The 24,607-nt window shown below is 33.2% G+C and overlaps 1 protein-coding gene across 2 annotated transcripts in view; it reads right to left on the bottom strand.

Annotated features, from left to right (window-relative positions):
- LOC118194037 (rap guanine nucleotide exchange factor 2-like) overlaps positions 1 to 24,607 on the bottom strand; it is a 648,324-nt gene that overhangs the window by 457,764 nt on the left and 165,953 nt on the right. For both annotated transcript variants that reach the window (XM_085815114.1, XM_085815113.1), the window contains exon 3: positions 16,579 to 16,706. In XM_085815114.1, coding sequence (XP_085671240.1) covers positions 16,579 to 16,706 — 128 coding nt within the window. The remainder of the gene's footprint in view (positions 1 to 16,578; positions 16,707 to 24,607) is intronic.

Consider the following 24,607-nt stretch of genomic DNA (forward strand, 5'->3'; position numbering starts at 1 on the left):
AAGCATCTATCTACTCAAGAGAAGGAATGCTTTCGTGGAGGATTTCGTAAGCTAAATTGAGTCATATTCACGTTATGTACGATGAAAAACACGGAAACTCCCCTGCAGCCAGCCAGTCCCTTTGCCATCAACTCGGGTCGAACTACGTATGATTAGTGGTTTTCTGAAACTTGGAGAGTATTAGGCTGATAATGGCACCATGAGATTCACTTCTTTCCCACATCTGTCACTTAGTTAAACTTAATAAAAATAATAAATTCCATTTAAGTCATTAATGGAAAGCAGAACATAATTGGTTCCATGAAGTATCTAAACCTCCTTCTCTCATTAAAATTAAGAGCCCAACAAACATTTTTTTTTTTTTTTTTTTTTTTTGTCTTCATTTTCCAAGCAGAAACAATCACAGGACATTCATCTCATTCAATGCCAAGAATGCTTGTAATGTGTTATTAAATAAACATCAGCTACTTATACTGAAAATTTCCCATTTTTATGTTTGGCGACATTATTGCTAATTACCTAGGTGATTTCTTACCCGCTTGGCCCGAATGGCAACAAGCAGCCATACCCTCAGTTTATTGATTGTCGAATTTTGAGAGGTCGATAAGAAGGTTGGAGAAGAGTATGTCTTCTGGGGAAGGCTCGATTTGCGGTGGAAGCGTTAAAGGGCTTAAGAACACGGATATCTTCGGCAAATAGGAATCAGATCAATGGTAGCTGGAAGAGGAGAAGCGGGAATTCCATTTACAAGCTACGCTCATATAGACGCCTCTTTGTCTGAAGAGGCCCAAAAAAAAAAAAAAAAAAAAAAAAAAAAAGGGAAAAAAGATATCAGTCGGTTGAAAGCTTCTGGTTGTAGATGGCAGCAAGCAATGGTATGCACTTAAGTTACAACTGACGCTCATTGAAATGAAAGGGAAAATGTTACCAAAACTTTAATTAAAACGTAGTTTGCAGAAATGAATTTTAGAATTTTTTAAAAACATTCGAATAGCGTATGGAATACAGGGTGTTTATGTTGCCCCCAGTGCATGATCGTTATTAAATTTAATTTATGGAAAAGTTAATAAAAAATTATTAAAAGTATTTATTGAATATAATTACATAAGTTCACAACTAATATGTAATAACTTACTATTATTATACCGAAATAGCTTATTCAGTAAATTACACAAAGAATTTAATAGATTTCTACAAAAAATGAATTATTATTAATATAATAATATGATAAATTATTTTACACAAATAATATTAAATTAATAAATTATTATATATAAATAATATTTAATAAATTATTATGATACGCAAATATTAAATAAATTGCTCAAATAATTTAATAAACTTTTATACGCAAATAATATTAAAAAAGTTACACAAAATGATTTAATGGATTTTCATTCAAAAATGAAATATTAAATAATAATTGAATAAATTATTGTATGCAATTATAAATTATTATATGTAAATAATGTTTAATAAATTGCTATTATAATGCACAAAGTATATTTAATAAGTTAACAAATTAATTTAATAAACTTTTATACATAAATAATATTTAATAAATTACTATTATTATGCACGAATAATAGCTAATAAACCGCAAAAAACTTTTCCAGCAGAAGCACACAAATAGCAGAGACTTATTGAAGGGGGGGAATGCACTTCTTTGACGTTAAGAAGTTTTTAGTGGAGTACTTGAAAAATTTCTGGAGCCTTGCATCACAGTTACGATACATTACGCTATTATACACTTACTATCTATTTCTACCTAAAGTGTTGATGTTGTATGAAGCATTTTACGGTCCCTCACCAATTATGCTCAAATCCTACAGTATCAACGAGGATCAACGGCCTCAATGTTGGCCCATTATCCTTTGGGACTTGGGATCCATGATATTTTTTTGATATAAGAGTTTCTGCCATGAAATTGTCGATTTTCTGGTCAGTGGAGTGGCAGAAATGGACATATCTCATGGTTTGCAAGAAGTTTTGATCTTATTCCACAGTCACTATCAATGCAAATTTGTCAAAAATGAAGTTAACTGTACAAGTATCAGTACAAGAACTGATAACCTTTACCACAGAATCATATAAGCAGTCACAAGACGAACGTTCATGCTCTAAAGTATGGACCAAAATTGAATATCTCTGTCACTTCTATCGCGCAATACGTATTGAAACTTGTTAATTTAGTTCTTGATTTTGTGTCTTCAACAAAAAGAGTGGAAACTTCTTGAAATTTATTTTTGCGCCAATTCCACTTCACGCCATTTCCTCGAATTTTACGAATTTTTCGGAACCCTGACAGAGCTTCTGGCCGTCTTGGATTAATGATACCCGAGCCTTAAGCTCCGCCGCTTTCAGGATCAAACGCGTGGAAATTTGACCCAAAAACTAGAACATATTATTTTTATTTCAATTGATCCTTACACATATTGTCATCTTTCCTCATCAATTTTCGGGCCCACCACCGGCCGAGCGGTAAAGTCGCTGGACACGGTAGTTCGGTCCGAGGTTCGAATCCCACGAACGGGTTGGCTGCATGGGCGTTTTCGTGGTTTTTCCCACGAAATGTAACGTGTATACGAGCCAGTTTCCCTTATAAAGTCCTACACAAAGGCATCCCTCTCATTAGGCAGATAGCCCTCGAGGCTTTGCCATAATCACACACCTCACCAATTTTCCCCGTTTTTTTTTTATTACATTTTTCGACCGAAAATCAAAAAGAGAACATTATGCAAACAGTTTAATATCCGGAGTTACAAATGAAAGAAAAAAAAACAAATAACAAATGAACAAATGAAAAGCAGTCATGAATAAATTATGAATATTATTTTTTTAAAAGAAATTTACATGCCAATAAGAATATTATCATTACTTCTTCCTCCCTGTAACTTAAAATTCGCCCGTTCAAGGGATATATAAATACCAGATATATCCATACCTTCTATAAGAAAAAACTTCCTTATGTTAGAAAATGATTAGCAGAGTATTCCCAAAATTTTTGGAGACTTGCTTTCGACTCCTTGACATTACGCTACCGTGCATTTATAATCTGCGTGCCTTGTCAACTGTTGACATTGCGTGACGCATAGTACTGCCCCGTATTGATTACACTCTAATCGTAGATCATGAAGATGCATCTTTAATGCTAATCCAAAACTTTTAGTTTGTTGTAGCTGCTGCTCCATATGCCTCGAATTGCGGCGGACTCAGCGAAATCATAAACTGAATTTCAGTTCGTGTTTGCTTCACAGTGATGTGTTGGTTCTTGTATTAGCTAGGCATAAAGTTTAACAGTTAGAATGGAAAAGGTTCAACATGAAGGTAGTTTTCGACTTTTTGTCTTAGTTAGTGAGATGAAAACAATTACTATGTGGACAAGACCATTTTAAAAATAAGGAAAGCTTGTTCTCTGAGCGCATTGCGAAAGGAGAAAATTATGCGAATTAAAAAAAAAATTAGAACCTGGCTCTAAAATTCTTGGGAGAAAATAGGGGAGGAATTGCGATAATCAAATTTCTTAATGACAGTATCAAACTCAGAATTTCTAGCCATTCTCGGAAGTCCGTCTCTGGTCAGTATGGGAAAATTATATTATCCTCCACTGACCATTAACATCATTTTGAGCTGTCTCGTAGATAATGGTATCCTCAGTTCCGTGCACAACACTTCGTTCCATGCTTAGCAAAAGTGATACCTTTTAGTTTAAACCAGAAGAATATGCAACCCTTTTTGTCCCGGAAGCTTTCAGGATATAACAGAAATAAATAATCGTATTTTACTCGTAAAAGTTGTGGAAAAGTTTGTTCAAGAAATGTTTTTAATCACACCTGTTATTTTTATTCATATTGTATTCACATATATTCAGATTGGGAATTATGATGTTTTAACAATTTCAGAACATGAAACGGAAAGAAATGCGTCGTTTTGCATGTTGTACATGAAAAGGATTATCAGAAAAAAAGTGGTTTTTACGTAAATTGAGCAAACTAAAAAGGTGTAAAAAGAAAATAAAATCGTTAGACAATAAATCGACTAATAAAATGAAATATGTTTTATGGCCATAAAGTCAAAATAATAATAATAATAATAAAATGAAGTGAAATTAAAAAAAGGGTTTATAACAAATTATTTCGCTTTGTTCAGAAACGAAACAAAATAATTCTTTTTTCAATCTTGTTCACGATGAAACATTTCTCTTTCAAAAATAGAAAAATAATTTCAATATGTAAATGAATGTCAACAAAAATATAAAAGTCGTTCAGCAAGATTGGGAAATCAATTGTTTAGATGAAATGGAGCAATGATACTAGGAAGTAACTGCATGTCACGATTTTCATTAAATAACTGTTTAACATTTAGAGGTTATTAGACGACATTTAGTCATTTAAGACATTGAAATTCGTGATTTGTATCAAATTTTGTACGATAATGATCACTACACGAATAGTAAAATAAGAGCAAAAAAGCATGTCATCTTACATTAGGAAAGGCGTATTTATGTGCCGTGAACGTAAGTCAATTGAAGTTCACGCCAACAGAGCGATAATGTTGTCATACCTTTTTTTTTTCGCTATATTATTTATATATACACAAAAAGAACTCCAGTAAAGCATTTTACTTTAAATGACTTTTTCGAGGTGCGTGCTAAGCTGTTAAAAAATGATTATAACGGTCATCAACATTAAGCACTACAAATCTGAAAAAAAGAAAATCTGAAAGGTTTCAGATTTTAAAATACCTCCAAAGGACTGCGTTTTTTTAGCATTTTGTTTGTAAATATCGCGTTCTTCGCACTTAAACCATGAAATTCAGTTCAAGAGCATTATCGCAAAATAATTTTAAAATGAGCATATCTTTAGAATTTCCGATACACAGTCTCGCGCACTGGAGATAAAAAGATTTTTTTTTTCGCACAGTGCTGCCATTGCTCGTTTTGAAATGTTTGTTAATCAAAAATTCGATAAAGTTTTACAAAATATGAAATCGATAATAAAACAAATTCCAAATTTCAGCTTCCGGATGCCCATATTCGCAGTAGGATTACGTCATTCAAAATTCGATGGCTCTATGTAGCGTTATTTTATCACAGTGCGAGAAATATACATACATTTATGCAAATTTTTCATTATTTAATTTCTTCAAATATAATACAGGGCGATAATATTTGGTTGCAAGAGTTTGAAAAGTGAAACGGACATGTATAGTGAACCAATGCAAAATCACAAAACAAAAACAATAGTCCTTCAGAGACGAAGCTCTTTGGACTAAAAAAAAAAAAAAAATAGAGAGAGAGGGGAAAATATGTTTAAAATATTTTATGCATATGTACGCAAGAAAATGAAAATAAATTGACATGTCGATTTTAAACCACTACAGATGCACTCAGCTGTTCAATGTTTACGTTTACAAGTAATATTTTTGAAAATGAGAGAAATCAAAAACAATCAGAGAGAGGTCACTGACAGTCAAAAAAGTTTAGTTCTCTCCTGCGCTCGACGAGAGTTAACACATAAAAATGAAATTCTTGGAGACACACCATTGAGGATTATAAACAAGGATTGTGCAGGGCACAGGTTTGTTGGATGCTCATTTTAATTTAAAGCATTATTCGATTCTTTAAAGCAGGGGCTTACTGATTTCAAAGAATGGGCAGAAGAAAATAATCTTTGACGATTTTGAGCGATTGCTTGCGGTTGCATAATCTTTCAGTTGCGTTGTTAAAATTGAAAGTTTATTCCTCGTAGAATTCAGATTTAAATTCTTTATTATTCGTTCAAATTTTCCTTTTGCTGAGACATTAGTTTTTCTTTTACCACAAGAGGTAGTCTTAAGCCTTAACTTCGGTGTCCGTATCACTTTTTAAATGTTGTCACCAAATGTTATCGTCATGTATTATTTTTAAAGGAATAATATATATATTCATATATATGCACTTTAATATATGTAATTGCAACACAAATAAAAGGGTATTGCCACGAAATATCATCGTCATGTATTATTTTTAAGCGTATAATGTAGCGAATATAAAAGAAAAAAATGTCTGGCAACATTTAACGCATTATCGGGAATTCTGAAGACACCTGACATAATTTTTTTTTAAGTTCCTTGCGCCAGTCTGCTGCCATTCGGCGAAGCATAAGATATATTATTAGTATAACTTTTAAAATCAACAATCTCCCTCTTATTGATTAAAAAATTAAGAAATTAAACAGTTCTTTATTTCTTTGAATTAATTGCGAGTTGGACCTGTGAAATTCTACTAGATGCATTTATTAAAAGAATTATTATATTTTTCTTTTCTATCGTAACTATTTTTTAGGTGGCTGGCCGTGTCCACGGCCAGTAGTTATTTGAAAAGTGAATATTTCGACGCAAAAATCAGATACGAGACTAATAGGCCTTCTGAGCTAGACAATTATATGACAACAAATAACACTGTATTGCGAATACTAAAGATAGGCTACTTTTAAAGATTTTGCTGTTTTATTTTATGAGGCATAAAAGCGAAAAAAGTGTTGTTTAATAACAAAACTTAAAAAAAAAAAAAAAAAAAAAAAAAAAAATTCATCAATAGAAGAGGTTCCCAAAGCAGATAGATATTCTGCGAGCTCAACAAAAGCATAAAAAACCCTCACAAACCTTCTGGTGGTGCGTTAAAATCTGAATCCTTTAAGATTTACATTCTTTCTTTCTTGCCTGCTTTTGGAAAGAAAAACGAAAAAGTGCTTACGTTCTTGCCTCGAAACTTTCATTGCAAGCTCGACGTGCTACGACTTACTTACATCACTAGAGCATGTGCAGAGAAATTCGATAATTCTTTTTATTTTACTCCACTTAAAGGGCGGCTGGGAGGAGGCCGGAGCCTCAGTCAAAAGCCCTGAGACACATAGATATTTTTATGGCCTAAAAGAGCTACTTAAAATCCAGCTTTCAACTGCATTACTTCTTTGCGACAGTCTTATAACATCTGTTCTGAGATTTCCGTCGGAAGCTTGGACGCTGACTTTAAGTGATGAGGAACCTTCGGGAATTTTTGAGAGAAAGATATTGCGTTGAATACTTGGATCCGTGTGAATGGATCGTGCAGAAGATCTAATTTAAAGCTATACAAGATCTATAGATAACGTGATAAAGTAAAATTCTTCAAATTACAGACACTTAAATGGGATAGTCATCTGTCCAGGATGCATGAAGATCGGTGTTGCAAGAAAATCGATGGCAAAACCCATGGGAACCAGACTTCGAGGTAGCCCCCTCCCCCTCCCCCGCGAGATGGATGGATTGTGCTGAAAAAATGACCTAAACATTCTAAAGATCATAAACTGGAATTGCCAAAAGCAGAGACAGTTGGAGAAGACTTCTAGAGAAAGCCAGGGCCCACCTTGGGCTGTCGAGCCAATGAATATGAAGAAAAATAGTCTTGAATAATTAAAAAGGAGTATAAATTTTATCTATTTACTTAATTCTTTGATACCAATAAATAATTAAATGCTTTAAATTCAATGTACTTTATACTAGCAGTAACACATCTAAAAAAACTTCCTGCGGTGAGGATAACAGTAAGGTTGACAGCAGAACATTCTAATTTAAATAATGTATTGGCAAATTGAAATAAGAGCGTAAACTTCTAGTTTTTCAATAAAAGAAAAAGTGTCTGGGAGCGTCATGAGAACCAGCCGACTAAATCTGGGTGGTGACATAATATTGTTTTGTAATATTTTATTTTATGACCCGCTCTAAAATTTATTAGACACCTCGGAGCAGAAAACGTGAAAAATCATATACGACTTCGCTAGGACTCGAATCACAGATCTTTCACACATTAGCTGTATGTGTTAATGACTTACACCATGACAGCAAGCGCAGGAAAATCTTAGAAAATCTTAAAGAGCGACTGAGGAGAGGCGTGAGAACCAGTCGATAAAACCCAGGTGGTGATGAAATATTGTCCACTGTATTTTAGTTCCGGAGCCACTATAAAGATTTTCGAAGCGAGAAGCCTAAAAAATCAACAATGCCTTCGACACAATAACAGCATGCGTGGGAGTAATAAAATAACTCTTCCCAAACTGCTGTGCAAAAATGATAAAAATCTGCATTTTAGAAAAGATTTATTAATTTATATGTATATATATATATATATATATATATATAAAGAAGAGCGTTCGTTTATTTGTGTGTATAATTCATGCAAATCTACAGTTTTATTCTGATCTTGATGTAATTTTGCGCATGTGACCTTCAAAACGAGACTCTAAGGTTATTGCCTACATGAGGTTTCGAAAAATCATCCCACGGAGTGAACATTCAGGGCGTTTACATTAGGATTTTGTGCTCAAGTCATCCCTGTTAGGTTTACGTCGCAGTTGTGTTTCCACTATAAGTGGAAGTCATACATGCTAAGTAAGGAATTTCTTCCGCTATTAGTTCTTACTAAAACCGTTAGATGTCGCTGAGTGCGTTTATTCTTTAGAGCAATGAAGAACTTTCCAAAATAGCGTAAAACATTTAAAGCAGAATTTGAATACTCTCCTCTTTTTTCAGGTCTTTAGCGAATATACTGAAAACAGGTGAGTTAAATGGAGCATTTTCCTTCCTTTCTAAATCAAATGCATTTTATTCGAACTCGAAATTTTGCACAATTTACTTTGAAACAAAAGAAAAGGAAAAATGACTGATTATCTCAGATGTCGAAAAAAATTACTGCCGTACCCATAAAAGAATTCGAACCAGAAGCGGCCAAGCGATAAAGTCGCTGAACACTGGTAGTTCGATCTGGGTTCGATTACAGGCAAACAGGCTGATTGCATGGGCGTTTTCGTGGTTTTTCCTATGTGTAACGTGGATACAAAGCCGTCCACAAAGGCATTTCATCCTTTAGGCAGATATCCCTATGAAGCCCTATTCGTTCAGCGTAAAGACGGGTACTTCAAAAACTAGTCAACAATAAAATGGTAAAACTATAAGGTATTTCTCTCGCCTTCTTAGCATGCCTTCGTGGCGTAGTGGTCAGCACGCTCGACGCGAATTCAAGAGGTTCGAGTCCCGGCGAGGGCATTGCTCATTTTTCATCTCTCCAGCTTCCAAAATAATGTCTCTACTGTGGCGACAGAACTAAAAAAGGTGGCGGATAATAATTTATTCACCAACAGGATTTGGCGATTTGGTCCCCTAAATCCGCAGTCGCCCTTTAAAAGAGGAAGTATATAAAGTATTTCTTCCGCCTTCTTAGCATGCCTTCGTAGTGTAGTGGTCAGCACGCTAGGCGCGTATTCGAGAGGTCCGTGGTTCGAGTCCCGACGAAGGCATTGCTCATTTTTCACATCTTCTGCTTTTCAAAAATATCCTAATGTATCTAGAAAACTATCAATCAAACGTCTATATTTCAGTTTCATTTTTGAGTAAAAACAAGCAAGTTTCTATTGCATCTTGATTCTCCCCCCCCCATTTGATGTATAATTTTATTTCTTTTCCATTATCTTTCCAGTTCATAATCATCAAGCCTCCCCCATTTTTTTAGAGTTTTACTTATTTAATTTCATACTATTTAAAGTATTTAATACTATTATCAGCATTAGTATTATATAACTATTTATACTCTATATATTATAGTATTTAATACTATCATTAGTATTATATAACTATTTATACTGTTTACTATATCCTAAATATAGGACTATACTAAGTGCATTTCAGTATTGCATAACTATAATATTAATAGTTTTAGTATTTAATACTATATTTAGTATTTAATAGCATTCAATACGTAGTACTTATTTAATCTCAAAATTTGTTCAAAAGATTGCAACTGGAAAATTTTGAAAATAATAGAAAATACAGTCTCCGTACTGGATCCATGCCAAGGAAGCTTACAGTGGGATAATTTTGGAGTTACTGTTACGAAAAACCAATTTTAAGGTTCGTGTATCTCTCAGAGAGCAATTTTAGATTCTCTAATTGCGTGACCAGTTACATTGCTTTCGATAAGGAGAATCGTTCCTGGAAGAAAAGCAGTTTTTTATCTTTGAATTTACTTTTCAATCATCAAGACTCTAACTGTAATCTCTATGATGGTGATATAGCCAGAGTGAAACATCGCTAGTGAAGACAAGATCGAGCTTTTTATAATGCATCAAGCTCTTAAACATTTGTTTTTGTTGTTATTATTTCAATTATCTTGCACGTAAAAAGAAAGTTATTCGATATTCTTCTCAGAAATGGAATTTGATTTCGAACAATTTTTTTTTTCAATCTGAAAACTCATCTGCAATTTCAATGTTATAAACATTAAGCTATCTGTGTGCTGAATGGTTGTTTGGAATACAAGGCTCACAGCAGATGGATATGAAATGCAAGGCGTACAAGTGTAGTTAAGTGATTGGTGCTTTTGTCTGTTTCATCTTGAGTGTTAACCTCTAACCCTGGATCAGACATGAATGTTTGTGAATAAAATAAAAAACAGCTTTAATGGCTTTCGCGCTCAGATTATGACCGCACAGAAAGAAACCGAATCAGTCTGAAAACTAGATGGGTAGCTTTCTAGTGCATTAACTTCAGCATTTAGAATGTTTTGGTCTTAAATATGAACTGGTTCTAAGAATATAGTTTGGACCTAGAATAAAATTTTTTGTTTTCTTCTTTTTCGATTATGTATATCCCTCTAAGATAATTGTTGAAGTTTATGTCGTTTTCATATGTCATAGTCTGTCCCTGGCAATGTTTTTAACCGATACTGTTCTTGAACCTACAGTCAATAAATCGTAGAACTGCTATAGAAGTTGTTTTACACTTTTAAACGATTTCCGGACTCTCTACTGTGAAGTTAAAATGTGAAGAATATTTTTTTGAATGTTCAGATTTCGGACTGTAATTCCGCATAATAATTCCCATAACAGATGGAATTTTCTTAAAATTTCCAGGGTTAGTCATTTCCAGTCGTCTTTCACTACATTTTACGGACCATTCGTCATGATGGGTTTGATCTTAGAAAGAGCTCTTTTCAAGAGACCAAAGGCAGTATAGTTCGTCAGTGACACATCAGGGGATTTCGCGGGAATACGTTGAAAACGTCATATGCGATACCTGTATCAGTCTTCAGTTTTTCAAAGAATGCAGTGTTATTTTTTGAAGTATGACTTGTTGCTTTGTATTGATGAAGTTTCACTCTTTGAACATCAATGGGATAAAGAAATGGAATTTCTTATGTACATATCAGAAGTAAAACTTTCTTTTGATAATGTTTTGAGTTAGTTTTAATACTTTTTCGCATTTTTCTAATTTTTAATTTCACACTGTAAGAGAATCCTGCAAGAAACGTAAACCTCTTACTGAAAATTTCTTTGCATTGATGGAACTAGGTTTGTACACTTTTTCTCTTCCTTTTAGATAATACTTAGACCTCTTTTTGTTGCAGTCATTTAATTAAATCCACGCTTGATCGAGAGCCATAATGTATTTCTATTTATCGCAAAAGTTAACACAGAGTTCTACAAATTATTTGAGGCACATGCCTCGGTGAAAGTTGTTGAACATTTTGTATTTTAGCTTTTTGGTATATTTTAAGACTTTTTTTAATCTGTATCGGCGAATTTTTTCTTGCTACCAATGATATAACTTTAGAAACATTAGGAACAGTACGTATCTTTTTTAGACATTCGTTCGATGTGGAAGTAATGATTATCAGCATTCCCCTTTTCGATTAATATTGCATATTTTGCATTTTGAAAGTTTAATACCGTGCATTTCACATTTTTAAACTGTGGAATAGTAGTATTTATCTTTGGAATTGAAGAATATCAAAAGCATATCCTTCAATCCAAAGCTTGTTTACATGCGAAATTTTGGATGAAAAATAAATTTAAAAGCAGCAGATGGTATTTCTCATTTCAGATAATAAATTGTTGCCAGAAATTTTTATTCCAAAATATCTGCTTTAAAAAAAAAAGAAAACAAAATTCTTCATCAAAATCCTTCTAAAAATGCACCTTCTGTATAAATATTTTTTTCAAGTATTTAAATATTTTTACCAGCTACTTTTCAGTTTTCTGCATCCTCACTCAGAGTGACCATTCCGCAAAACGGCCGTACAAGGAAATCATGTGATGACCACATCAGAATTTTTTTTATTTTAGATTTCGTACCCGGGGGGGAGATGATTCTGCGATACTGAAAGTTCTACTAAGCGCCTTTAAAATCTTGCAGTACAGGAAGCAAAAGAAGTCACTATTCTTTCTCTACGGAGAGGATCGCAATTAATGCTGTTCGAGCTATGGCCGAACAGGTTGGCTTGATTGACTCCAAACTGCAAAGGAATCATTTATATCGGCTAATCCAAAGCTCTCAAACTTTCTTCAAGTGTAAATGGAATTGAAGAATGTTCGATGATTATTCTTCTGTCAGATCACTGGTGCCAAAGCAGATAATCTATCAGGCAGTGTTAAAGAATAAAAGAGAGAAAAAGAAAAAAAATTCGGAGATTAACAGAAATATTTATTTCGTCTTAGGACAAAGTAATAAATGCTGTTACGTACGAGAGGCACCTACAAGTAAAATGGTGGATAAAATACGTAAGAATACTATGTGTGCTATTTTCTGCGATATAAGTAACACTGGCGCTACCAACAGAAGAGATACTGATGGTGTTGGAGTATATGATGTTAAAAAGTAGTATAAAATTGTACACGACTTTTAATACTAGTATTATTGAAAAACAGAAGTATCGTATTGGAGAAGCCACTTGTTTTTATTGTGAGAAAGCCAATTACAAACGCATGGGATTAAAACGTCAGTGGCGCATGCCGAGACGAGAAGGCGGACTTATTTGTGTAGTAGTAGTAAGGATATTCTCCAAATAGAAACAGAGGAATTATAGGAAATGCAGAAATGGCTACCATACTTTTTGTGGATGTTTCCTTAAATAATCTCTCTGGACGAGAGGGAAGAAACTGACAATTTATTGCAATTAATAATGACACACTGCAAAATAAATTAACGCAAATATTTCAAAGAGAACGCCGATATACGGCAAACCTTCTTTGCACTCGCGAAATATCATACATTACCGATACCATTTCCAGAGTAAACTCTAGAACGCAATGCAATTAGTACTTGGAAGGCAATCTCTCTGAAGCACTCAAAATTGATTAAAGAACTAACGGATCCTGATTCTAGCACTCGTATTTATGTCGTATTTCATGGGCTTCTGGAAAATTCGCTCACAAGACTTTCGAAATGCTTTTTATGGAAACTTCCAGAAAGTCACCAAATTGGCAAGAAATCACTACGTTAAAATCTGGGCGACTAGCTTGTCAGGAACGTTTTCGCCCACACCTTACATTTCATCTGAGCTATTTTAACAATTTAAATGTTGTTAGATTTATAATTGATAGATCTCTGTACAAATGAGTATTTCTGTGAAAACCTTAGGTCCAAAAATTCAATTACGCACAAAAATATACCCTAAAAATATTTTCCTAAAATAAACAAATGCATAAATAAAACAGTATAAAGTATTATAACAGTATACAAAAACCAATCTGTGCAATCAAAAGATTAAAATACTGCTGTATGAGTACGAGTTCGTAATGTATTGAATGCACACAGAGCCAATGATAGCTTGATAAAATTTATTTTTACAAAAGAAATCGTTACAGGTCTGCAACTTTTCAAAAAGTACTCGTACAGCTCTTCTGAGTATGACAGAGTACTATCAGGTGCTACCACTTCAAACTGCTAAGAACATTAAACACAACACAATATAAAAAACATCAGTTGCATAAGTTCGCACAGTGATCTCTCAAGCTCTAAAATGAACCTGACAGATGCTCTCTCCGGTCTTATATAGTTTTCCCCGTCCGCCGAGAAATTTCTAGTACCTTCCATGTCTCGAAATCGTTAGAAGGTATATACCAGCCATTTTCAACTGGTAGTACACAAAAGTAAAATTGGTAGTACGCAAAGAAACAAAGTATTTTTTAAATTCAAAAATTAAATACCCTATGATAAGGTCGCATAAATGTTCTTTGTTTAGGATGAGTGATTTTAGAGTGCAATAGTTTCATATCCGTGGTGAAATCCTGTGCCTTTATTAATGATTCCGGTTGCAGCCTTGTGGGTCACTCTAGTGGACAAAGAGATATAAGAAATCTTTTCATCAGGGTCAGGGGATGGACACTTTGTTATGTATGAGTGAAAGAATCTTTCCCCAAGGAATTCAGCGCAAGTAAACACAGGGAGGTATATAAGGTGGTTTCCTGAGAAGAAAAAGAACTTTCCTGTTTAGAGCTATGGGCATGTTGGCCGGCTAAGAACGATCATTCCTCGTGTATAAATGCGTTAGGGCATTTTTCCTGCTAAGAAAATTCTGAAATTGCGGGACTATACAAGTCCCATACTGTCAAGATTGGCAACTGTTAAGGTTTTCATCTTATTAAAATTCATGTTATTGTTAAAACTAGAGTTAGAAGTTCATTTCAACCCTGTTTCACAACCCAGGGTTTGCGTAGCGGTTTCGTCCACTACACCACAACCCCAACATCCTGTATAATATTTTTCTCTATCAATTGTAAATTTATGCGATCTGAGTTTTGTTCAATGTCAATAGCCACTCACAGACTTTAGCAAAATAATCCGTTTTTATTTTCACAAATATTCTTTTAGCCATAGAATAATAAAATTCGTCACCAATGAATATTTTTAAAAAGTTTAATAGAAATAGATATTGTATTTAATAGGAAATAAATATCAGTTCTTATAAAAAGATAATAATACCTCATTAATTCTTTTAGAGTTGATCGATTTATTAGCATGTCTACACTTATGTCGCCACCATTTCCGCGCTCCTATAGCTCTATTTTCAATTAGAATTAATTTTTTTACGTTGATTTACTGTCTCTAACAGTAGGTGTTTTTCCTTCTTAATGCTTTGTATTCCTTACTTTTCTATACGATTTGAGAATATCGTCGTTTGAAGAACTCGTAATATATTGTGTATTTAAATATTTGTGAAAAAATAATAAAAGAAACCTAGATTTTCAAAATGAAAAAATTGCTAGAATAGACTAAGGGGAAAAGTGATGACTCACAGGTGATGAATCCAGGACAATCTACTAGTGCTAAGAATACTGAAAAGAAAAGAAAAATTATTTATAGAAAATGTGATGAAAGTTATTTATCTTTTGGGTTTACTTAGAATGAAGATGAAATAGGCTCTCAAGCTCAATGTGCTATTTGCGGTGAACTATTTTCCAGTCAAAGTATGTAACCATCGGTTCTTAAAAGATATCCTAAGTTTAAAGGATAAATCTAAAGAACATTTTAAGAGGAAATTATCGGAGTTCAAAAATAGTAAACAAATAATCAAGTGAAAAAGCTCTGAAAGCTAGTTACCTAGTAAACCCAAGAATTGCCAAGACTGGGCCAGGTTATTAAAGAAAACCTTATATGACCAGCAGCTAAACATATCATTTTGATATTATTCAACGAGAAAGCGGCTAATGGACTTAATAATATCTCGTTATCAAATGGTACAGTAAGTCAAAGAATTCATAAAATGGCGAATTCCATAAAAGAGACATTCAAAAAATAAAACACAGTGAGTATTTCGCATTGCAATTGGATGAAAGTACTGATAGAACGAACTTAGTTCAATTATTAGTTTGCATACGCTTCGCAGAAGATACACGAATTGTCGAAGAGTATTTACTTTGTGAATCACTTCATGATAGTGCAACTGCAAAGAAATTTTCAAAGTAATCGACAATTTTATGTCTGAGAATCATATCCTTGGAATAAGTACTCTTACAGCTCTCCGTAGAGACAGAGCTCGGGCTTTAACAGGAAAACATTCCAGTGTTATTTCTCAAATAAAGAAAGTCGCACCTGAAACTAAATTCACTCAAAACAATCCACGAAAACCTGAAAAATTGGTTTCAATCAATCTGTGAAAATTGTTAATTTTATTAAAAGCCGAGCTTTAAATTCAAGAATATTTACGATTTTATACCAAGAGATGAGTAGTGAACATGAAACGCTTTTGTTACATTCCGAAGTAAGGTGGTTATCAAAGTAAGGCAAAGTTTTAGTCTTTTCGAGCTTCGATCAGACATTCAAATTTTCCTCTGTGATTCAAAATCTGAACTGCAAAAATGTTTATTTAGTGAACCGAGAGCTGTATCGGAAACCTAAAGATGTCCTACTTTTAAAAATTTTGTGATTTTCCTCTTGAATTTTATGTAGCGTAAATACAGAGAAAGTTAGGTTTAATCAAAGTTAAAATTACAAAAACTTATATCAGCAGGAATGCCTCCGAGGACAGATTAGTAAACTGCAAACTCAGCAAGTGCATAAAAAACATTGACAAACCCTCTAAAGCGATAATAAGATCTGAATCTTCAAGATTTTTTTTCTTAATTTCATTTTTTATTTTTCACGAAAAGGTATTTTTCTGTCCAAGAAATTGTATGAAAATGTATGAAATTAGACGAAACACTGCAAACTAATAATACAATAATGTCCAAATTTCTTTTCTAACCGTTCCGCGCTGTTACAAGAATGAGTAAAAAATCTACTTACCAGTAGAGAATATCGTTGGCTTCATAAGCCTCGTAGCGGATAGTTTTGCATAGAGTCCGAAGTGAAGCTTCCCTAAGTGATGACAAAGCCTCCAACCCATGGAGATAAGAATAAATTATCTGATGGTCCTGCAAAAGAAAAAAGTTAAGTGTTTAATATCATTCATCAACTTCATATTTAAGAATTAACCAGCTTTGGTAACTCGAAAACTGTCAACTACTTTTTGAAATACCATAATTTTTATACTTCCTTGTACGAAGGAAAGGAAGTACTGTAACCGCGAAAATTTCCACTATCATATTTCAAAGGAAGTATCTCTTTTGACCGTTCTCGAATAATTTGGACAATTTTTTTAGGGATTTTTTGTGATGTTTGTACGTACATACTCCCTCATGTATCCCGCATTAACTGAAAAATGATTAGCAGTAGAACATTGAAATTTTGTATATGAGTCTACTATAACATACAGTTGTGCACCTCTGCTTTTATTGCAAGCAGCAATACAATAGTATATATATATATATATATATATATATATATATACATACCCCTAACCTGGCTTAGAAGTTTTATCCGACCTTTATTTTCGAAATCTTTGGTCCTAATCATATACTTGATATCACAGAAGTATTTTACATAACAAAAATATTCAATGCAATATTGTCAATGCCAAATAAAAAAAAAAAAAAAAAAAAAAGGACAAATAGCGAAATCTAACTTTTAATGCGTTCTCCTGGATCGCTTCTTTACTGCATTTAGAGAAGGACAAAGCTACGTAGAATCAATCTACGTAGGACAAAGCTAAGAATACTAAGATGCGTAACGGAGAAGGAAAAAGTTAGCGGACGTGGCTGGAGATAATTAAACATTTTATTTTTAGAAACTTAATTCTTGACGTACATATCCTCCACCACACATCATTTTGGGTATGATAAGCACCCCACAATTTTATATAACTTACTACATCTTTAATTATACTTTAGTACCTTGAAAAATTTATCATTAGAGTTTAAAAAAAATTTATATATTTTTAAAATTAAAAAAAAATTTAAAAATTCAATCAGATTGCGGTAAGCAAATTCTAGTTTAAAACAGGGAATTAAACAATCACAAGCCATTTATTAGTTTAAGCATAATTCTTCCAGAAACTAACATAGAGCATAAAATTAGCTATTTTAAACAGCAATGCCACGGGGGGAGAGAGAAAAAAATCCTATGATCTATTCCATTATAAATTGACGTTTTTGAAATCTTCTGCATTTATTTAATAAAGGTAAGATTTAATTGAGACAAAATATGTTTTATTTCCTATTGCAGAGTCTGTGTGGGTAGTTCTCAATAAATACTCTCAAATAAAGTGGCAAATATTTTCTATTTTTTTATTTTCTGTTTCTCTATAGTACGTTCCATTTTTTATTCTTTTGCCATTTTCGAAAGCACCAAATCCATGAAATATAAAAATGATATACAGTTCGAAGAGAGGTTTCTTTCATTGTGTTTAATTGTATAATTTATTTTGTCTTCCGAAATAAAAATTCGATATAGATTTGGTCTTACTGATGAAATTATTTAGCAGTGCACGAAATTGAAAATAAAATAAATAAATAAAAATAGAAATAAAGTGATGAAGCTCCTTTAAAATGTCTTATTGTATGTAGCATATTGTTATTGTATGTAGCAGCATAGTATGTAGCATATTACTAACACTGTATTATTTGTTCTAAGGATATCAACTAAAAGTTTGATAGAGAAACGCAAAAAATGTATCCATACACAAATTTATATCTATATATCTATATTTTAAATATACTTTATTGTAATATCAAATTAAACATTTTTCAGTTATATATATATATATATATATATATATATATATATATATATATATATATATATATATATATATATATATATATATAATTCAATTATGATACTGAACATTAACTAAAAAATTGCTTGATACATCGTTTCATTCCAGCACGGCAATGAAGAACAGGATATATATCTGTCAGAAATATTTAAGGTTTATATACTTCAATTAATTAGTCAATCGATAAATACTTGAATAGTAAAGCAACAAATTTTCAGACTCTGTTCACACCTTTGTTTCAACTGGTTTTAAATCGATATATTAATAATTAGTTGTTTCTTAAAATTTCATTAACATAACTGAGGAATGAAGTTTCTCATACATTTACATTACAATTTTTTAAACCTTTAGAGAAAATTTTAAGGATAATATATAAAGTAGAAGAGATGGGATTCGTTTTCGTAATCATATTGACCTCAAAAAGATATAATTAGGAATATCGTCAGTAGATGGCAGCACCAAACGCATGAACTCCATCGGAAAGTATTTTGAACTTATTCAAATATACGCGGCGAAACTTCATTTTATATCTATTTTACTCATTCAAATATGCTTTATTTCAAACGTAATCCCAAGCTTATGATTGCACATACTTTTATTTTACGTTAGTATGAAGGAAAAGGTTTTCGAAATTTCGTATTTCGTTAATTTACATATGTGCGTGGAGTTTAAATTTCTCACATCAGGCAAAAACATGAGGGCTCGTTTCGAATCAATGTTTGAAATCAAGTTTTAATAATTGTGTTTAATTAACGTTCAATAATGATGTTTCGAATTAGTTTGTAGATTTAATTCATAAACTCAAATTAAATAAATAAGAAACGATGAAAAATTCTATTAAATAAAACTGAAAAACTGCATTTTCTAAACAGTAGATTGAAGGTTTCTAAACAGTATACCGATAACATTAAAAATGTCTAGTTGAAATGAAATGCTACTTTTCTATAACAGAAATAAATCGAATTTCCTTAAAAGGAAAACATTTCATTGCAGCTAGACATTTTTTAACATGGGAATTGGCAAGCGTCAAATTCACAAATTTCAAAAGAAAGTGTAATACTCAACGGATATGGCTTTTCGATACTATTTTGTAAACTGAAACAGAGGGGTAGGGAGGAAAGTATCCCATTAAAGGGCCGGATCTCAAAATATCTAAATAAGACAAAAAAAAAAAAAAAAAAAAAAAAAAAAACCAGGTTTAGTTTACTTAAAAAAAATTTTTATTCTCTTTTTTATTTTAACTTTTCAATATAACGAATTTATCGAATTTCTAAATAAACCTGAATCAATAAACAAATAATTGACTTTGATAATAAAATTATGCTAGTCTTTTTAGTCCCTGAGGGACTATTGTTTTCGTTTTGCGATTTTGCGTCGAATCATTCTGAATGCCCGTTTCACTTTTCAAACTGTTGCCACCAAATATCATCGCCCTGTATTACATTTGAAGAAATTAAATAATGAAAAATCTACATAAATGTATGTATATTTCTCGCACTGTGATAAAACAACGGTACATAGAGCCATCGAATTTTGAATGACGTAATCCTGCTGCGAATATGGGCATTCGGAAGCCCAAATTTGAAATTTGGAATTCGTTTTATTATCGATTTCATATTTTCTAAAACTTTAACGAATTTTTCATTAACAAACTCAAGGATTTCAAAGCTAGCAATGGCAACGTTGTACAGAAAAAACATTTCTATCTCGGGCACGTAAGACTGTGTATCGGAAATTCTAAAGATATCTTGAATTAAAAATTATTTTGCGATATTGCTCTTGAACTGAATTTAATGGTTTATGTGCGAAGAACATAATACACTGACTATCAATAAGTATTTGGACACCTGTGATAGATAAGAAAAACTAACTTTATTCAAAATCAATAGTTGGTAGAGCCTCCATGAGAGGTAATTACAGCGTGGACCCTCCGGGGCCTACTTTCCACAAGTCTTTGTATGACAGCTAGCGGTATTTTATTCCACCCGACTTGGAGAAGACATAGAAGTTCCTTCTCCGATTTTGCACGGGTAGTGCACCCCTGAATTCGGCGATGCAGCTCGTCCCAGAGGTTCTCGATAGGGTTCAGGTCTGGACTCTGGGCAGGCCAGTCCATTCGATGAACTCCATTGGCCCCTTACCAAGCCATGGTTAACGTCGAAACATGACAACTGGCATTGTTGACCTGAAAGTAACAAGGGTCCAACCCGTAAAACCGCCACAACGTAGGAAGCACATTGTCATCCAAAATAGTGCAGTAGGCATCGGAGTTGAGCTTACCATGAATGGGGAGCAAGGGTCCTAGCCCATACCAAGAGAAACACCTCCAGACCATAATTCCACCTCCGCCGAACTTGACTGTTGGCACAATACATTCTGGCAGGAGACGTTCTCCAGGTAGACGCCAGACCCAGACCCTGCCATTCGAACGGTAAAAGGTGAACCTTGATTCGTCACTCCAAAGAACCCGTTTCCACTGATCTACGGTCCAATTTCGATGTGATTTGCACCACATTAACCGAGCAGCGCGGTTGGACTTTGTGATCAAAGGCTTATGGGCAGCAGCACGACCATGAAAACCAAGCAGATGTGCTTCCTTACGGATGGTATTCATTGAAACAATACTGCCGGATGCCTGTTGAAACTCCTCGCGGATGAGGGCCATCGGTTGGGTGAGGTTCTTCCGAATTTCTCTGGACAGCACTCGTCGGTCTCCATCTCCCAGTTTCGTTGGTCTGCCGACTCGGGCACATTCCGACAATCACCGCTCACCTTCCACTTCTTAATAACATAGGCCACTGTCGATTTTGGGTAATTAAGATCGCTAGATATGTCCCTTAAGGATCGGCCACATTTGTGATACCCGATAATTATACCTTTCTCGAAATCAGAGAGCTCCGAACTGCGAGGCATCTTGCATGCGACTAAAGCCGATGCTGTTTCCTACACGATATATACCGGCGGTGTCCGTGACGTACTTAGGACCGCAGATATCGTCATTTGCATAGGTGTCCAAATACTTATTGGTAGTTAGTGTATTTAATAATTAAAGGTAAGACACAAAATGTTAAAAAAACGCTCCTTTGGACGTAATTTAAAATATGAAACCTTTCAGATTCCCCCCCCCCCCTCATCAACATATCGTATGTTTAAGCCCAAAGTGTTTAAATACCTGCAGAACCATCAAGAGACCAGTGATACGTGGCCTGTGTAATGTAACTGAAAGTAAGCAGGTGCGGCACTAATTTTAAAAATAACTGGTTGGGGGATTTTTTTTTTTTTTTTCTCTTTCTATATTGGCGACTTGTTTAAATGAACTGAACAATCGTCTTGTCTTTAAAATCAAAAGCAAAATATTAAATGGTGTTTCAAAGAATGGTAATTTCTGTTTGGACAAAATCTTCAGAATAAGAAAGATTGCACAGTATTGATTAACATTTATTAAAATTTTGCGAATATCTATAAACAAACAAACTGTTAAATAGACTTACCTTAAACTGTTAAATAGAACCTGCATATATAATATTGAAAATTCAGGTATAGACATGTGCAGTGAACTAATTTAAGTTTCTGAGGTTGGCTTAACATATCAATAATAATAAAAATAAAGAAAGTACAATATATTTGTGAAGAGCTTGTTTTCCTTTGTGAAATGAACATAAAACGTATAAATATAATGTGAGATATACTTTGCAATCATTAACACGTCTGTCAAGTTAAATACAAATGTTGTGGTATTCAAGAAACTGGCTTAATGTTCACATTTGAAAATACCGGTTCTTGCTTGAAGTAGAAAATCAAACGTAGTTTTATTAAATACAAGAGTAATGCTGGTTTATATTTGTTACGTGCTCGGCCATCTGGCGCTACACGAAAGTTGAGATGTACCCCGTAGAGGACTTTTAAGGGAAACTGGATATATCTATATTACACATGGCGAAAACCAACAAAGACATCCATACAGCCAGCCTGTTTGTCAGGATTCGAACTGAACTACCAGTGTGTTGATGCTTTTATCGATCAGCTGCTGGTGGGCCCAGTAATATAGGTTGTAGCATAGTTTTTCTTGAATATTAAATTCTATGTGTGGCCTCTTGGCATATTTTCGTAAGTCCTCTGTATTACGTTACATTACATCCTTTTAGGACCATGCGCTCCAGAAAGGTAGACATGGTTTAAAGGAATTCTAACGCAGTAAGTTTCTTCGTCTAACGCAGCTGTGTCAAGCAGTTTAAGGAAAGAAAAATTTTACCTTTTTAAAAATATGCGCGAGCGCTAACGTAGTTCACATTAAAAAATTAGTTTAAAGAATCCTGCTTAGTTATTTTTCCGATGAATTTAGAAGCATACAGCGTTTTCTTTTTCCCAAATATTTTGTCTGCAATTTATTACCTTTTTATTTGTAATTTATTTGGATTCTGGATGTTATGAACCACCGGTGATTTCTGGTAATGATCCACCGGATCATTTTGATGTTCGGAAAATCAAAGTAAAGCATAGAAAAAAAGGGAAAAAAACTTCTATTATAGTTCTAAATTATCACTATTTTTCGTTTGTTTCACTAACGATAACTAACTTCGGTAAACATGCGACTTCGTTGAATTTGTACTGACAATATCATTATTATTATGTTAAGAAGAGGAATATGTCAGTGATAACCATTCTATGGCTTCTTTGCAAATCTTGGATTGTGACGTATGCATAATCTTTCCTGTCGGTTTCTCCTTCAGCCTTCAACACTTCATTGATTTTTTTAAAAATTTAAAATCTGAAACCTTTCAGAATTTTTAATTTTTTTTCTAAGTTAATTTTTAACTTATCATTTTGATTTTATGTTCTCCATGTCTAGTATAATCGACGAAGGCATAAAAGTAGTATTTAATATTAAACAAAAGTGAACAAAAATATGTATATTTGTACTTTTATGAGTGGTCAGTAAATTTAACTGTAACTTAATACAAGAATTAAGTTTTGTCTAAACTTTTTATCTACGGCTTTATAGTGTTTGTTATTATCATTCAACAATGAGTTTTACACAATGAGTTACCATGAGCTACAAAACACATTTTCCTAGAAAAAGTTGAGAGCGTTGCTAAAATCTATCAACATGCATAGATAAGAATGGTGATGATTCACGATCCTTACTAATACAGGTTGCGAAAGATGTTTTGTGTTATACAGGAAGTTCAAACACGTTGGGTATAGATTTTATTTTCTCATTTTAGGATTATAAAATCTTACTTTTTAAACGGATACTACAGAGCAAAAATTTGGATTTTTCTTTCATAGAACTACTTGCCACACTTCTGTGAGTTAAATACAAAAAAACGTTCACTTGTAAAATAGTACTTTTATTTTGCTTCTATAAGTTAAAAAGAAACGTTTCATTTCTAAAATATTCATTATGAGTTTTAGAGTGAAAACCAAACGTTACGCACAAAGTAAATATAATGATTTTATGAATTAACGAATCATTCCATTGTAAAATATTTATTATGCGATGAGTTAAAAACAAAACGTTCCGTTTGCAAAATCCTTGTTATGTTAATTAACCATATATTTTATGTTTTGAACCTTTACTGTCACTTCTCCTTTCCGTTTTCCTGCCATAAATGCAAATTTAGTTCGCAATACTTAAGGTGAGGTTCTTAGATTTCAAGTGGGAAAGCGTTCTGCCTCTAGAGGCCATGTTACTATATTGCGAGATAAAATAAGAATTTCAGGTTTCGGCCTTGCATTATAATTACCAATAGTTGATATCCATGCCGGTTAAATTTTGAGCCAACTTCGCGTTAACTGATTTGTGTAGCCTCCGGCTACTAGTTATTTGAATTTGAATTTTATATTTGAACTTACTAAGTTATCTCGTCACAACTGACTGCCTGATTTGTAAGCAACAGGTGAGCTTTCTGTTATTCTTAGTTTGAAATAAAGGGTCTTTTACACTTTTCTCAAGTTTCAGTTGTTACTTTAGACTTAGCGATAATTAGCTTAAGGTCTACCAAGAGCTTGGATACTGTGGATGATTGCAAAGCTCACCAAACTCTACATTCTCATTGTATTTTTATGGGTTACAGAAAAAAAAAAAAAAAAAAAAAAATCGGCTTATATAATATTCACTCGGCTTCTATAAATTAAAAGAATAGGTATTTTTATTTG

Source organism: Stegodyphus dumicola, chromosome 4 (assembly GCF_044657685.1).
Source record: "Stegodyphus dumicola isolate Sdum_Otavi_A_Nest chromosome 4, ASM4465768v1".
Lineage (NCBI taxonomy): Eukaryota > Metazoa > Arthropoda > Arachnida > Araneae > Eresidae > Stegodyphus > Stegodyphus dumicola.